Source organism: Lutra lutra, chromosome 2, assembly GCF_902655055.1.
Source record: "Lutra lutra chromosome 2, mLutLut1.2, whole genome shotgun sequence".
Classification (NCBI taxonomy): Eukaryota; Metazoa; Chordata; class Mammalia; order Carnivora; family Mustelidae; genus Lutra; species Lutra lutra.
The window spans coordinates 210,480,159-210,495,451 of NC_062279.1; the positions used below are offsets into that span (position 1 = coordinate 210,480,159).

The following is a 15,293-nucleotide window of genomic DNA, read 5'->3' on the forward strand; positions in this document are numbered from 1 at the left end:
TTTCACGGGCATTTGAGGAATATTCTACACATACAATGGCGTACTGGACAGAGTACAGGCCAGCAAGGTAGGAACCTAAATTATAGTCCAATCTAAATCGTAACTCACTGAATGATGCTACACTACTCACCGACTCTGAGTCTATTACCTTATCAAATATATAAATGTATTAAGGCTTGGTGATCTTCATAGTTCTCCCTCCCTTACTAATTCCTTGGCAACCCTCCTACTGCAGGTCTCATTACATTATATGTGGATTACTACAATTGCTCCTAAACTAGTCTCTCAATATCGCTCTACCCTATTATCCCCATTTTACAGATAAGGCAACTGAGGGAGGTCTAAGAGAGAGCTAATAACTTAAGCAGAGTAGTAAGAGACAGAGTTGGGACTGGGACACAGCCATGTGTGATATCAGAGCACTTGCTCTCAACCACCACATGTCACTAATTCTCCACTGACAAGTGATAGTGTCACAACTCTATAGTTTGCAATTTAAACATGCTCTCCCATTTCACCCAATTTACAGCACACTTCTGGCCTACCTTTTCCCACCCAGTTTTCAACTCTTCAGGATCTGCAGCCCTCGTCTAGAGCTACACAATCTATTCTGTTGACTGTCACCTCACATTGCCTTAAGCTTTCTCAACATCAATTCTACGTGAAGTACTCTGAGCGGCTTATTCCTTCCCTCTGCAGATCTACAACTTCTATCTCTTTCACTACCCAGCACTGATTCCTTTTCTTCCTTATAACCTTTCACTATTCTGAACTGCCAGGGAATGTTGCCACTATGCATCTACAAGGTAATCAAAACTTATGGTATTTTTGTTTATTAATCTCTCCTTTTATTTTCACCTAAACCGTTTGGGTTAATGAAGGCAGACTGCATGACAGGTTAAGAGCACTGTTTTTTGTTGTTGTTGTTGTTGTTGTTTTTTAAAGATTTTTATTTATTTATTTGACAGAGATCACAAGCAGGCAGAGAGGCAGGCAGAGGGGGAGGGGGAAACAGGTTCCCTGCTGAGCAGCGAGCCTGATGCAGGGCTTGATCCCAGGACCAGGGGCTTAACCCACTGAGCCACCCAGGTGCCCCAAGAGCATTGGTTTTGTCGTGGAACAACAAATTCAAACCCTGGCTTTGCCACTTTACGGCCAAATGACCTCTCACAAAATTAAAATTTACTTAAGAATAACCACAGAGGTGCCTGGATGGCTCAGCTGGTTAGTGATTTTTTTTTTTAAAGATTTATTTGAGGGAGGGGGGAGGGGACAAAAAAAAAAAAAAAAAGATTTATTTGAGAGAGGGGTGCCTGGGCGGCTCAGTGGGTTAAGCCTCTGCTTATGGCTCAGGTCATGATCTCAGGGTCCTGGGATGGAGCCCCACATCGGGCTCTCTGCTCATCAGGGAGCCTGCTTTCCTCTCTCTCTGCCTGCCTCTCTACTTGTGATCTCTGTCAAATAAATAAATAAAATCTTTATTTAAAAAAAAAAAAGATTTATTAGAGAGTGAGTGAGCGAGAGAGAGAGAGAGCACAAGCCAGGATGGAGAGGCAGAGGGAGAAGCAGACTCCTCGCTGAGCAGGGAACCCGAGGCAGGGCTCAAGCCCAGAACCCTGAGATCATGTCCCGAGCCCAAGGCAGATGCTTAAACGACTGAGCCACCCAAGTGCTCCAGGCATCTGTCTCTTGATTTCCGCGCAGGTCACGATCTCAAGACCACGGGATGGAGCCCTGCCGAGCTCCGCACTGGGCTCCAGGCTCAGGGGGAGTCTGCTTGAAATTTTGTCTCCCTTTGCCCCTCCCGCAGCTCATTCTCTCTCTCTCTCAAATAAATAAACAAATCTTAAAAAAAAAAAAGTATAACCATAAAAAAGAAGTTTAACTCAAGAGTAACCCTAAAAGAGAGAGCTAATTTCTAAGAAAAAGAGTGTTTTCCTGCTGTGCCTTTTTCTTTTTAAATTTTCTGCCTGATAAAGGCTACACTAATCTCCCAAATGTTTACAATACCCTAGAATGATCACAGGACTACCGGTGAATCTTATTCTTAAGCAGGATAGAGATGATGGATAATCCCACATCAGGACCTATGTCCTTATAGCTTCTCACATCCCCCAGCGTATATAAAAAAGTCTCTCGGGACGCCTGGGTGGCTCAGTTGGTTAAGCGGCTGCCTTCGGCTCAGGTCATGATCCCAGCGTCCTGGGATCGAGTCCCACATCGGGCTCCTTGCTCAGCGGGGAGCCTGCTTCTCCCTCTGCCTCTGCCTGCCTCTCTGTCTGCCTGTGCTCATGCTCTCTCTCTAACAAATAAATAAATAAAATCTTTAAAAAAAAAAAAAGTCTCTCACTTGTAATAATGTGCAGTTATGATTTGCTCATTTTTCATATTTCATAAAACTCAAAGCATTAAAATGGACATATAAATCTAGATTCAGATTTATGTCAGATTTTTCTTTTCCACATTAGATTAGAAGTTAGCATTTTTTTCATACTTACAGTTCTCATAACTTTTAAATTGCTATTATCTCAGATAATGGTAATAAGATTTAAAAATAATGAAAAATACCTTCAAACCAATCAAAGAGAGAAACAAAGTTTGGATTCCCTTGGTGAATTCTTGAACAAGATGGCTATAACAATTTTCCAATGGTCTGCTTATTAACTCTGATACCTACAAAAGTTAAAGCAATATTATGTTTTGTGTTGTTATAAGAAAAATAAGTGTTCCATATAAAATTTTATATTTTGCATAGATCTTGTGGAAACAGGGGTTGTTAAGGCCATAAAGAGAAACAAATAAGAATTTAGCAGGTGTTCTCATGAAAATGGAAGAACGATAAATAAGGAAAATACTTTTCACTGCTTGCCTGAACTACAAAAGTATTCAAACTATTCTTTGTCATTCCTAATCATAGAGGAGAAAGAAACATTATTGAAAGAAATATTAATAACTAATTTTTAAAAGATGATATCATAAAAGGGCTAGACCGAAGACAAAAAAAAAAAAAAAAGATAAAACAACAAACCAACAGCCAGACGATTACCTGTTGCTTGTCTTTTTCTTGCAGTATAAGGATACTCTCCCCAACAGAATCTATTCCAGCACGGCCGGCTCTGCCAATCATCTGCTTATACTGACTCCTCTTTAAAAATTCCTTTGCAACATAGGGAGCTCTTAAAATAACTCTATGGAATTGATAATATTAATTAAAAGTGATACTCCTTCTATAATACTGCCTATTTTTTTAATTCTTAGTTTCATTATATGGTGATATTAAATTGAATGACATGTTAACTCAAAGTAAGTCACTGCCATTTAACCAGAACCGGTGACGTCCTAGAGTCTTCAGGTACAGTATCAGTAATTCTAACAAAATTCTTGGTAACAACGTTCTTTATTACTTCACTTTAATTTTTACGAAGGGGCTAAGTGAAGCACAGACAAACTAAGTGGTTCACCTCAACACACAAAACTAGTAACTACCAGGACATGCTTTGAACGTGCTGGCTGGCCTACAGAGCTTGACTATTACTAGAGCAACAGCCTCCGAAGACTGATTCTACACCCCATAAATGAAAAATAGGATCATGCATCACCAACATATGCATATTTATTAATTTATGTTACTGTCAACTATGTAACATTGCAGTTTCGACTGTTTTTGACCCACAAATATGGTAATTTCAATTCTGCTAATGTAGCTGGAAGCCTATAGCCAGCTTTCCTGTTCAGAAGTGAGAGACCTGTGTCACCTATCTGCTAATCAGCCTACTCCTTTACGAACCTCAGTAGACAGCCAAGGTTACAAACACCTGGAGGGAACTAAGGGCATAAAGGAGAGGCAGAATACACAGAACATCTGACAGAAACAGGGAACAGAAAGATCCTAAAAAACTTTAATTGGGGGGTGCCGGGTGGATCGGTCAGTTAAGTGTCTGACTTCGGTTCAGGTCACGATCTCAGGGTCACGGGACGGAGCCCCGCACTGGGCGCCGCTCGACATGGAGTCTGCTTGTTCCTCTCCTTCTGCCCTGCCCCCCACTCACACTCTATCAAAAAATAAATAAATAAAATCTTAAAAAAATAAAAAGAATTATTCAAGGATGGCAAAATAAAAAGTAAATCATAGAAGGAAGACATGGGATATAAGAGGCAGCAGTGAGCAACAAAACGTGTAATTTACAGGAAGGTTTAAGTAATTACGGACTATAAGATGAAACGCCATTAACAATCTGGCCCTAAAACTCCAGAGAGCTGCAGCATACATGAGGCACTACGGGAGAACACACCAGGAGTAAGGCTACGGTTATGTTCCGGAGGGAAGCAGTCACTGATTAATTCTAAAATGACAGAAAAGCAGGTTTGATTACAGCTGTTACAATTAAGAGTAACAACTGGGATAAGAGAAAAAAAGATACTTAACTTCCGTTTTCATTCTCCAATTGTGTGAAAATGGAAAATTTAAACTGACAGATGAAAATAAAAGAGTGAAGAAAGATATACTTTGCAAGGAAAACGTAATCCTAGTGTTCAAAGTGAAAACACTCAGTGAGAAAAACAAGGACCAATTATATTGATAAAAAGTATGATTCAGCAATAAGATTGTTGAAATGAACCTGTGTATACCTAAACAGTTTTGAAATACAAAGCAAAAACTTCCAGAAATGCAAAAAGGAGAAAGGCAACTCCATAGTAACAGTGGGAGACTAACACAATCCCTGAGATGGACAGATCGAAGAATCACAGATAGTAAGATCAAGGGAGCTAATCACACAAATAACTGTGATCTCATGGAGCTGTATAAACTGTGTATCCAACAGAAAATACATATGTTTTTTAATGTGGATGATTTTTAAAAATCACCCAAACTTTTGAAAAAATGTCACAAATTTTAAAGTCAAATTTTTAAATAAAAATTATAAAGAGCAGACATCAGTTATACAAGCCCATAACTTGGGTAATAACTGAAAAGATGGTCAAAGTTCTACTCTGGAAAAGATACTAGACCAGAAGTCTTTATGGATGAGTTCTCTAAGCTTTCAAGGAAATACCTATGTTAAATAAACTCAGATCATAAAAAATGGTAGAGTTTGCTGTTTGCAACTTGAAAAATAAACCCTAACGTCGAACCAGATAGGGAGAACCCCAAAGAAGTAATTCTAATACCAGGAAATCTACTGGTTACTTTTCATTAAAATATTAAAGGAAACAAATGAGGGGCACGTGGGCAGCGCAGTTGGTTAGGCAGCGGACTCTCGGTTTTGGCTCAGGTCCTGATCTCAGGGTCATGAGACGTAGTTCCGCATTGGGGTCAGTGTTGAGTGAAGAGTCTGCTTGAGTCTCTCCCTCCCCCTCCCCCGACTCTCAAATAAATGAATAAATCTTAAAACATAAATAAACTGAAGGAAACAAACCAAACTATCAATTCAGCAAATGATGAAAAAACGTCTGATAAATTCTCATCCACTCCTGAGAAGGAATAAAACAACAAAAACTCCTGGCAAAGGGCGCCTGCGGGGCTCAGTAGGTTAAAGCCTCTGCCTCTGGCTCAGGTCATGATCTCAGGGTCTTGGGATCGAGTCCTGTATCGGGCTCTCTGCTCAGCGGGGAGCCTGCTTCCCCCCACCCTCTGCCTCTGCCTGCCTCTCTGCCTACTTGTGATCTCTCTCTCTGTCAAATAAATAATTAAAATCTTAAAAAGAAAAAAAAAACAAAACACACTCCTAGCTAGCTAAGAATTAAAAAGTTTTGAGCCTGGCCAATGGCTACCTTACCTTCGAGCTGGTAGATTCACACCCGCTGCCAGGGTGGATGTGCAGGTGAAAAGGCACAGAGCTCCCGTGGAATATGCCTCCTCCAAGAGCCGCCTTTCGTCGCTCGTTAAACCGCTGTGGTGGTAAGCAACACCAAAGGGGATGGTGCGCTTTAAGACGGGGCACAAGTTGCCACCGCTGATACTCTTCAAGTTCTTAATCACCTCATGTTTTTCTTTCTCCCTGTGTTTCAGATACTCCCTAGGGAAAAAGAGCTGTTAGAAATATAAACCCTCGACCTTACAGTGACAAACTGCCTACTGTTTTAATTTTAGTAGATACATGTAAACATTCTTTATTAAAAAATACGTTACTTTCATGAATCTCAGTATACAAAATGTTCTTAGAATTTGATTCTGATTTCATTAACTATTGGGCATTCTCTCAACCTTTTTGTGGATCACAGAACTCTATGAAAATCTGATTGAAGCTAAGGAAGGAAAAAAAACACAATATAAACATAACACTTTGCTTATAAATTCATGGACTTCCTGACGTTCATTCTTATACTGCCTATGAATCCATGGATGCTAGGGTTGGAGACCTCCTGTAGATGTTACCATTAGTTTTTCCACTAGAATATACATTTTTATTGACGATTTTTATAGAATTTTTTAAAAATTTCAAGTCATAAATGTTCTTTTCTCAAGATGGAAACCTACTTACAATCAAATCACATGTATTAATGTAAAACACAGACTGTCTAAACACTAGTATTTTAGAACCATCAGTCATATCCCACAATGTCTCTGCATTTAAAAGCACCTATTAAAGTTCCTTTTAGAAAAGAGAGAAAGGACTGAAAGAGTAAGTGCAATGAATAACTCACTCACTTTGAAAACCAGCCACCAAAAAACACAGTCTACAATGCGCGCTCTGTTTCAGGGTGCTTCGTGGAAATAAGGGAGAGCCCTGGCTCTCTTACTCTGATGTTACCCACAGGAGGCCAGTGATGTCACAAGAAGCCGAGAAACAGGGTGCAAGGAACACAAGAAGAACAAAGAAGAACTGGGAAGAGCGTGGTCAGGAGTCGTGGACGTGGCAATGAGAAGTGACGGCTGAGGAGGGAGCAGCAAACTCTGTTACCACTTCCCAGTCAGTGTGTGGGGTCATGAAAGGGATGTACACGACGAACTCCTCTCAAGAAATTACGTCCTACGTGGGGTGAAAATATGGATGATCACCACATAATGTTAGAGAAGGGAGACACTACTGATAGCTGACCAGTAAGCTGTAGTTACGCGGCGAAGGGGTCACGGCAGAAGCAGAGGTCTGAGCTGGCTCTGGAAGAGGTAGTGTCAGAGAGGTGCAGGTGAAGGGGCAGGGGAGCACCCTTTCCTGGCAGAAGGGGAAGAATGATCGAAGGCACAGACATAAGTTCAGAGCACAGACAAAGAGAGTCGTCTGGGGGAGCTGCGAGGGGAATGCGGGGTAAAGCAGTAAGGGTGCACGAGTGAGCTGGACCCCAGCCTGAATTCTACACTGAGAGAGCACAGTGGTATCATTCTGGGGGAGATTGTTAGGGAAACTGATATGACTAGAGCTTTGGCAGTTGTCGGCAAATGGTGTTTAAAAGTCATTCTTTTTTTTTTTCAAAAGATTTTATTTATTTATTTGACAGAGAGAGATCACAAGTAGGCAGAGAGAGGGGGGAAGCAGGCGCCCCGCAGAGCAGAGAGCTCGATGTGGGGCTCCATCCCATGACCCTGGAATCATGACCTGAGCCGAAGACAGACTTAACCCACTGAGCCACCCAGGTGCCCCTACTTGATACTTTCTTAAAGAAATAGGACTTAACACTTTCTGAAGGAAAATTTCCTCTAAAATCTATTTTGCATATTACTTGCTGCTTTCATAAGCTGAATATTCCAAGTATAGTTTAGCACCCTTTTTTATGGCTATCGATTAAGAAATGGTGAATCATGTTTTACTCATACTATTTAATACTATTCTGTAATTCACATGTAGCTGAAGTAAAATCCTGAGCTAAATGGCTTCTGACCCAAGCCACGTCTGTAAAGCATGATTTCTTGAGCGTCCTGGGATGTCCACTGTATCCTGTAGACGTCCTGGGATGTCCTCCTTATTGTGAGTGGCGTGCAAAGCTGTTGCAGAAAAGCTGCCTGAGCAGTGGAACAGGCGCTGTGTCTGCTTAAGTGCAAAGACTGAAACAGATTTTTCCCAAGTGACTTTCTCAATCGCAAGGAAAATTATCATCTTTTTTATAGTTGTCACTACCTTTGACTTCTAAGTCAAGAATGACTTTTAGGGGTGCCTGGGTGGCTCAGTGGGTTAAAGCCTCTGCCTTTGGCTCAGGTCATGATCCAGGGTCCTGGGATCGAGTCCCGCATCGGGCTCTCTGCTCAGCGGGGAGCCTGCTTCCCTTCCTCTCTCTCTGCCTGCCTCTCCCCTACTTGTGATCTGTCTGCCAAATAAATAAATAAAATCTAAAAAAAAAAAAAAGAAAGTATCAAGTATTGGGGTGCCTGGGTGGCGCAGTGTGTAGAGCATCTGACTCCTGATTTAGGCTCAGGTCATTCAGGGTCATGTGACTAAGCCCTGTGTAGGGGCTGCACTCAGTGGGGAGTCCGCTTGAGATTCCTTCCCTCTGCCCCTGCGCCGGCTCGGGCACACTCTGATAAATAAATAAATCTTAAAAGAAAAAAAAAAGTATCCATTACAATTTATTAACTAAGGGTCCTGGAAAATCAGATGTTTAAGTGCTTCACTGTTAAATATCAACATTTGTGATCCAAGTAAACTATTATCATCAACAAGCAAAATAATTCAAGGGTATAACTAATAAATTGCATGTCTTCCAGTCAAATGTTAGTCTCTAAATCTCCACATCACTTAGCCAGTGCCAAAATTCCCTTAGTCTATGAAAACAAATGACTTACTGAGACCACCTCAATGACAATTTAATTTCCTTACGTTTCTATAATCAACATCATCATTGTAAAGGCAGACTATTAGTTACCAAAATGGAAAACTCCTTGACTCTATCCCAAACATCTAGATCTTTGTGCTGGTCAATAAATTTAACTCTATCAGACCAATCCATGACAGCAGGACTGGAAGGGGAGATGGGAGCTGCCTAAATTAGAATCCAGGGTAATAATGGTCCATGGTAATACAGCACTGGTTAGGGGGCCAAAAAGAAGTCTGAAAAATCCGATGAAACTACACACGGCACAAAGGTACAGAAAAAAACTCAACTGTTCATACTCAAGGTCACTTTACACTTATCTCTATGAATATAACAGAGCCAGTATTGAAATAGTATCAAATTACAAACTAATAAATTACTTAATTACCTAAGAAATTCAACTTAAATGTCCATGTAAGTGTGAAGTTTACTAAGAAAACAGAAGCAACAGTACTTAATTACAGAGAAGGTTAAACTGAACTATGATTCGTGGGGCACCTGGGTGGCTTAGTCACTGAAGCCTCTGCCTCAGGTCACAGCCTCAGGGTGCTGGGATTGAGCCCCTAGTCGGGTTCCCTGCTCAGCGGAGAGCCGGCTTCTCTCTCTCCCTTCGCACCCCGCCCCCCGTGCTGCTCGCTCTCTCTCTCTCTCTGCTTCTGTCTCTCTCAAATAAATCAGTAACATCTTTGAAACAGACGATGACCCAGATCTGCAGTGATTAGTGGCTGATCCTCTGCCACAGCCAGTTCCTGACCTTGGCTGGATGCTGAACCTGCCCGGAAAGTTCTATAAAATAATGACACCCGGGTCCCGCCCGCAGAGAGTCTGATTTGTCTGGGATATAACCTGGGCCCTGGATTTTTGAAAGTCCTTGAGAGGATTCATTTGCAGTCAAGATTGAGAATCACTGATCTAAGCCATTACACTGGTCAGCAATCTCTCTCACGTAGTCTTGGAATTTTTCTTTGGCTATTTCGCAGACATGAATTTCACGGTTACACTTTCTTCAGGGTTAGGGCCCTTAGAATCTAGTACAGCAACTTAATGTAACATTCTACAAGAAATAATAAGTGCTTGTTGAATAAACAGAATACACAGCATGGAAACCACAATAAAATACAACAGAATATTTTTTGAAGATTAACATACTTGCTTAAAAATTTGCATATCATTTCTGCTACGTTTTCACAGTTCTTCTTAGTGGGACAAAAAACTAAGCAGGAATAATTGGGAACGACTTCTGTCACCAATGCTACCAAGTGATCGGGATCCATCTTCTTCAGAGTATCAGAATACTGTACAATGAGATGTAGGAACAAGGTAGTTAGTTAGCACCATGAAAACCTGTCATTTACCAGAGTGCTCTGTGATTTTGAACTTCTCATTTAATAAATCTGATCATTTAAAAGAAAAGATGAAACCCAGATGAAACATCAAAATGTTAAGTCCCACTTTTAGGTCATTAAGGTTTTGTTAGGTGTATTTGGTTTTAAATTAAAGAAGTGAAAATAGCAAATGTTATTAATAACCCCACTGCATGTTCATCTCTATCAGAGCAAAGCAAAGAAGTCCACAGAGAGAAACTCAGATTGGTCCTAATAACAGCCAAAGGACCACATAAACAAGATATACTTTTACTATTACTAATAGTTTTCAAAAACATAGATTCAATCCTACTACAGGATAAATTTTCAGAAATAAAAAATGTATTTGTCAAGCAGACACATGGAACCCAACATATGGAAAAATACAAAAATACAAAATTATTTAACAATATAGTATTAAAAATACAAAGTTATGTAAAAATCTCACTTCCGGGGTGCCTGGGTGGCTCCGTGGGTTAAGTATCTGCCTTAGGCTCAGGTCATAATCTCAGGGTCCTGGGATTGAGCCCCACATCTGGCTCTCTGCTCAGTGGGGAGCCTGCTTCCCCTCCCCTGCCTGCCTCTCTGTCTGCTCATGATCTCGCTCTACGAAATAAATATATAAATAAATCTTTAAAAAATTTTTTTAAATTTAAAAAATCTCACTTCCTTCAACTTTATTGGAAACCAACATACAGATTTAGAATAATACACCTTTACAGAATTCTAAAAATATTGTAAAATCCCTTTCTCCCCTTTTTAATGTCCTTAATATAAGTCACAGAACATTAACACAGCAGACATTAACATTCTGGTACCCAGTATCTGAACTACATAACCCACAAAAATTTCTTCTCGTTTTGTACTTATTGCTGAATGAATGAACATTTAAGGGGGAGGTCTGCAGATTTTCTTGGTTCATGGAGCTCCAGGGCCAAAAGAAATACCTAACAGCTTTGTTTCTTAGGTATTTAGGTACACACAACTTAAGTATGTGTTTCCTCACAATTCAGTAGCCGTTTGAATAAATAACATGCATCAGTTGAATGAAGAAAATATTGTCTCATTCTTAACCATAACAGGATGTGTGCACAGCTGGGCACTGCACAGTCTTTCAGATCTTAGAATCAGATTGGAAACGGCTACTCTTTTTCTATCCCACACTGATTTCACATGGTATTTGTTTACAGTGACTACAAAAAACAAACCAACAAAAAACTTCACTAAGACCTGATATCATAGAAAGGAACACAGTGTGATCTGATGTCCAAGCTGGAAACTACCTTGAACCAGAAGTTTGTAGGGTGTGCAACAGATGTCAGGCACCAGCTGCTTCTCATAAATATCTCTTAGGGCACCAAGGGTGGGAACCTCATATTCAAGGGTTATCAATGTTACCTGACAATTAAGGAGACGTGAAAAAGTCATGCCGTTCTCAGCTTTGCCGTCAACCTCATATATGGCATCGTTTATTTTCAAATATTCTTTTAATTCAACCTTGGATTGGAAAGACATTTGCAATTAATACCACATACAAATTCTTCTTTCCAGAGTTTTAAATCTTATTAAATGTTCTAAAAATGGACAACTACAGAAAAACTGTAGCTTTTCTAAGGTATGTAAAACATGCTTCAATGTAAAAGTTTTTTCTTTACCACTTCTTTAACTTTCTTTTTCCCTTTCAATCAAAGTGGAGATTATTATCCTTGAAAAAAATACTTTTGAACAGGCACTGTCTAAAAGGAAAGCAGACACTTCTGTATTTGTCACAAGAAGAATAAGTCAATGTTCACATTCTTGTGTTATTCCTCAGATCTAAAATTTTGTCTTATCAGTCATGAGTTTTAATTGTAAATATCACATTATTTTTAATTTAAGTATTTGTAGACAAAAAAAATCTTCTTAAAGATTTTATTCATTTGAGAAAGAGAGAGAGAGAGAGAGTGTGCGTGAGCAGTGGGGAGGGGCAGAGCTGGAGGAGAAGCAAACTCCCTGCTGAGCAGGGAGCCTGATGCTGGCTGAGCCTAAGGCAGATAGTCACCCAACTGAGCCACCCAGGCGCCCTATGAAAAATGTTTATAAATACAGTTCATTGCATTTTTAAAAGAAGTTAGCAAGTATCTGCTGAAAATTCTCTTTGGTGCAAATGCAAAAACATCCAATTTCAAATTAAAATTTGGTGATTCTCAGTAATTATTTTCTGAAAAGCTATCTGGACACTGACCATGCATGCACACTAGTACCGCACACAGAGTATATGTTCATTATAAGCTACTTTCAGAGAACTGTGAATTATATTTATTTAAGTCTTTTGGGAATACCATTACTAGGGAGTTTAAATTAAATCCACGTGACATTTTAACTTATTAAAAGAGCATTGTTAACTACCAGAAGCATAAATATCTGAAAACATCTTAACTTTCAAGATAAATGGTTTTATGTGCTAATAACTCAAAACATGACTGAATTTTGACCAAATGAAAAAAATTTACCTTACAGAATTAAGAAGTGGAAAAACAGAATGGTCTGGAAAATTTCACTCAGTGAGTATTCATTGAAGGGCCGTGGGCCAAAGCATTGTTCCAGGTGCTACAGACACAGTAGTGACCTGAGCCACAATCCCTAACCCCGGAGTTTATATTCTCTATACACAAACTCTTATTAGCGTATAGCCACGGTCGGGGGAATTATGCCCCTTCCCTACTCTCTGGTACGTTTCCTCTTTTCATTCTGAGTGAGATGATAGGTAACAAATCCATACAGTGCAAACCTTAGGTACATACTGGTCTAAACTGACTGGTGTAATATTCCGCTTGAAGAAACTCTTGTAGATCTTCAACATTGTTCAGTGTTGCACTCATGCCAATAATCTGAGTTGTTTCTAAAAAAAATCCAAAGGAGCGAGGAAAATGTGTTACTTGGTATAACATAATAGTAAGTTAGTAACCTTTCTGGGTTCAGGACTCTTCCTGAGTGATCTGGGAAAAGGAGGGAGTGACTAGGAGGTAAGAAAAATACAAAGATATTGGCAGAGTATTATTCTGGCAAAGACTGAAAACTTGCAGTGACCTGAAAGTTACTATTTGGAATTCTACAGAATTTCACACTTGGCAAAAAGTCCCATCTTCAACAAGACTTCTAAGCAACAATAATGAGTATGAAATACGCTTGTTGCTGGCTCTCTGGACCACTGCCATGAAGAGCTAGGACATGTGCCACAGGTGTGCCTAAAGGCAGAGGTACAGCATAGGATGCAGGGCTGAACAGGTCCTGAACACTTGCCAAATAAAGCCCTTAATGGGATCTTGCTATCAGGTTGTCAACTTCTTTTTCTTTTTAAACCAAGGTGGAGTAAAACTCATGAAACTACATGTCCTCTTGGGCAGTATGAAATGGCTGCCTTCCACAGGAGAGCAGTTCAGTCAGGCAGGACCTATTACTATCATCCATTATAAAAAAAAATGCTTTATTATGGCGGTATAGCTGACATGCAGTGTTGTATTAGTTTCAGGTGTATAACACGGTGATTCCACAATGCTGGACATGACACGCTATTCACCGCGATAAGTACAGCTACCATCTGTCATCATATACCATTATTACAATATTACTGACCAGTACCCCAGGCTGTACTTCCCAACCTCGTGACTTATTTTATAACTCTAAGTTTGTACCTCTTACTCCCCCTCACAAATCCTGCCCATTTCACTATCATCTATTCTTTTGCATAAGGAAACAGAGGCCCAGTTGCGAGACCTTGCTCAAGGTCACATATGCAGTTATAAGTGAGTCAGGATTTTATTTTATTTTATTATTTTTTTAAAGATTTTATTTATTTGTCAGAGAGAGAGGCAGAGAGAGCAAGTGCAGGCAGACAGAATGGCAGGCAGAGGCAGAGGGAGAAGCAGGCTCCCTGCTGAGCAAGGAGCCCGATCCGGGACTCGATCCCAGGACTTGGGATCATGACCTGAGCCGAAGGCAGCTGCTTAACCAACTGAGCCACCCAGGCGTCCCATGAGTCAGGATTTGTCCAGCTCGAGCCCGTCCTCAGCCATCACGCTATGCTATCTGTCATGGTAACACGATCCCCACAGAGAGAGTGCTTCAGCGCTCAAAGGAAAGGAAATTGATAAACAATCAAATGCTGAAGGAAAATAAGACAAGGACCGTCAGTGTGCACTGGATTTGACAAATAGGCAACGCTTCTCCTCTTTTCCTCTGCTTTTTATTTTTCCACAGAATTTGTCACCATTTGACACACTGTATGTTTTCTTGTTTATCTGCTTATTGTCTGCTCACTTCCACTAAAATACAGGTCTGATGAAGGCAGGGTTATTTTTGTGTGTTACACACTGCTGCATCCTTAGCACTGAGAACGGTGCCCGGCACAAAGTAGGTACTCAGTAATTATTTTTTAATGAATCATTATAAAGTGCCACGACCCGGGGCGCCTGGGTGGCTCAGTGGGTTAAAGCCTCTGCCTTCGGCTCAGGTCATGATCCCAGGGTCCTGGGATCGAGCCCCGCGTTGGGCTCTCTGCTTGGCCGGGAGCCTGCTTCCCTTCCTCTCTCTCTGCCTGTCTCTCTGCCTACTTGTGATCTCTGTCAAATAAATAAATAAAAATTAAAAAAAAAATAAAGTGCCACGACCCGTCTAGATACCATTGCTATCAAAATTTTAAAAATAATTTTAATATTTGACCCTTATAATAACTTTTCCATAAATAAGCTATTGCAATATATAACTTAGTAAGTTATTGCAATAGTGTATCTATAAATAGGAAAGAAGACATTCAGAACAAATATCGAAAGACCATCCGATGTTGCAAAGAGCTCTTCGAGTGACTACTCGCATTCGCTGCTCTACTGGTCTGACCAGGGTGAGACTGATGGAGGCGGCAGCAACAATCGCGTATTGAGTGCTCCGTGCTAAGCAAGTGCTGACTGCTTTACACTAACTCATACGATCCCCCCAGCAATCCCCTAAGGTGGTACCATTATCCCCATTTAGCAGGTGAAGAAATAGAGAGGTTGAGTCACATGCCTACACATGCACAGCTGGTAAGTGGAGGATAACATGGGATGTCCAGATGTTAATCTCCTTCATATTCACGGCTCTGCTCATCTACCCATTTTTCCAACCAAAATTTCTAAATTTGCTTTAGAAATAAAAATCCAAAGAAGG

At 40.4% G+C, this 15,293-nt stretch overlaps 1 protein-coding gene across 11 annotated transcripts in view; it reads right to left on the reverse strand.

Moving 5' to 3' along the window:
* The window catches only part of HELQ (helicase, POLQ like), a 52,549-nt gene that overhangs the window by 29,452 nt on the left and 7,804 nt on the right, over positions 1–15,293 (reverse strand). For 7 of the 11 annotated variants that reach the window (XR_007125390.1, XM_047719735.1, XM_047719737.1 and 4 more), the window contains 6 exons: positions 12,893–12,990; positions 11,508–11,606; positions 9,895–10,040; positions 5,778–6,017; positions 3,047–3,188; positions 2,569–2,673 (listed from right to left, as the gene is read on the reverse strand). Coding sequence is in view for 9 of the 11 variants with exons in the window: in XM_047719735.1 (XP_047575691.1) it covers positions 2,569–2,673; positions 3,047–3,188; positions 5,778–6,017; positions 9,895–10,040; positions 11,508–11,606; positions 12,893–12,990 (830 nt within the window). In the remaining 2 variants the exon portion in view is untranslated. Of the gene's footprint in view, positions 1–2,568; positions 2,674–3,046; positions 3,189–5,777; positions 6,018–9,894; positions 10,041–11,507; positions 11,607–12,879; positions 12,991–15,293 lie in introns of those variants that run through there. The other 4 variants (XM_047719742.1, XM_047719736.1, XM_047719741.1 and 1 more) reach the window with 4 other exon arrangements.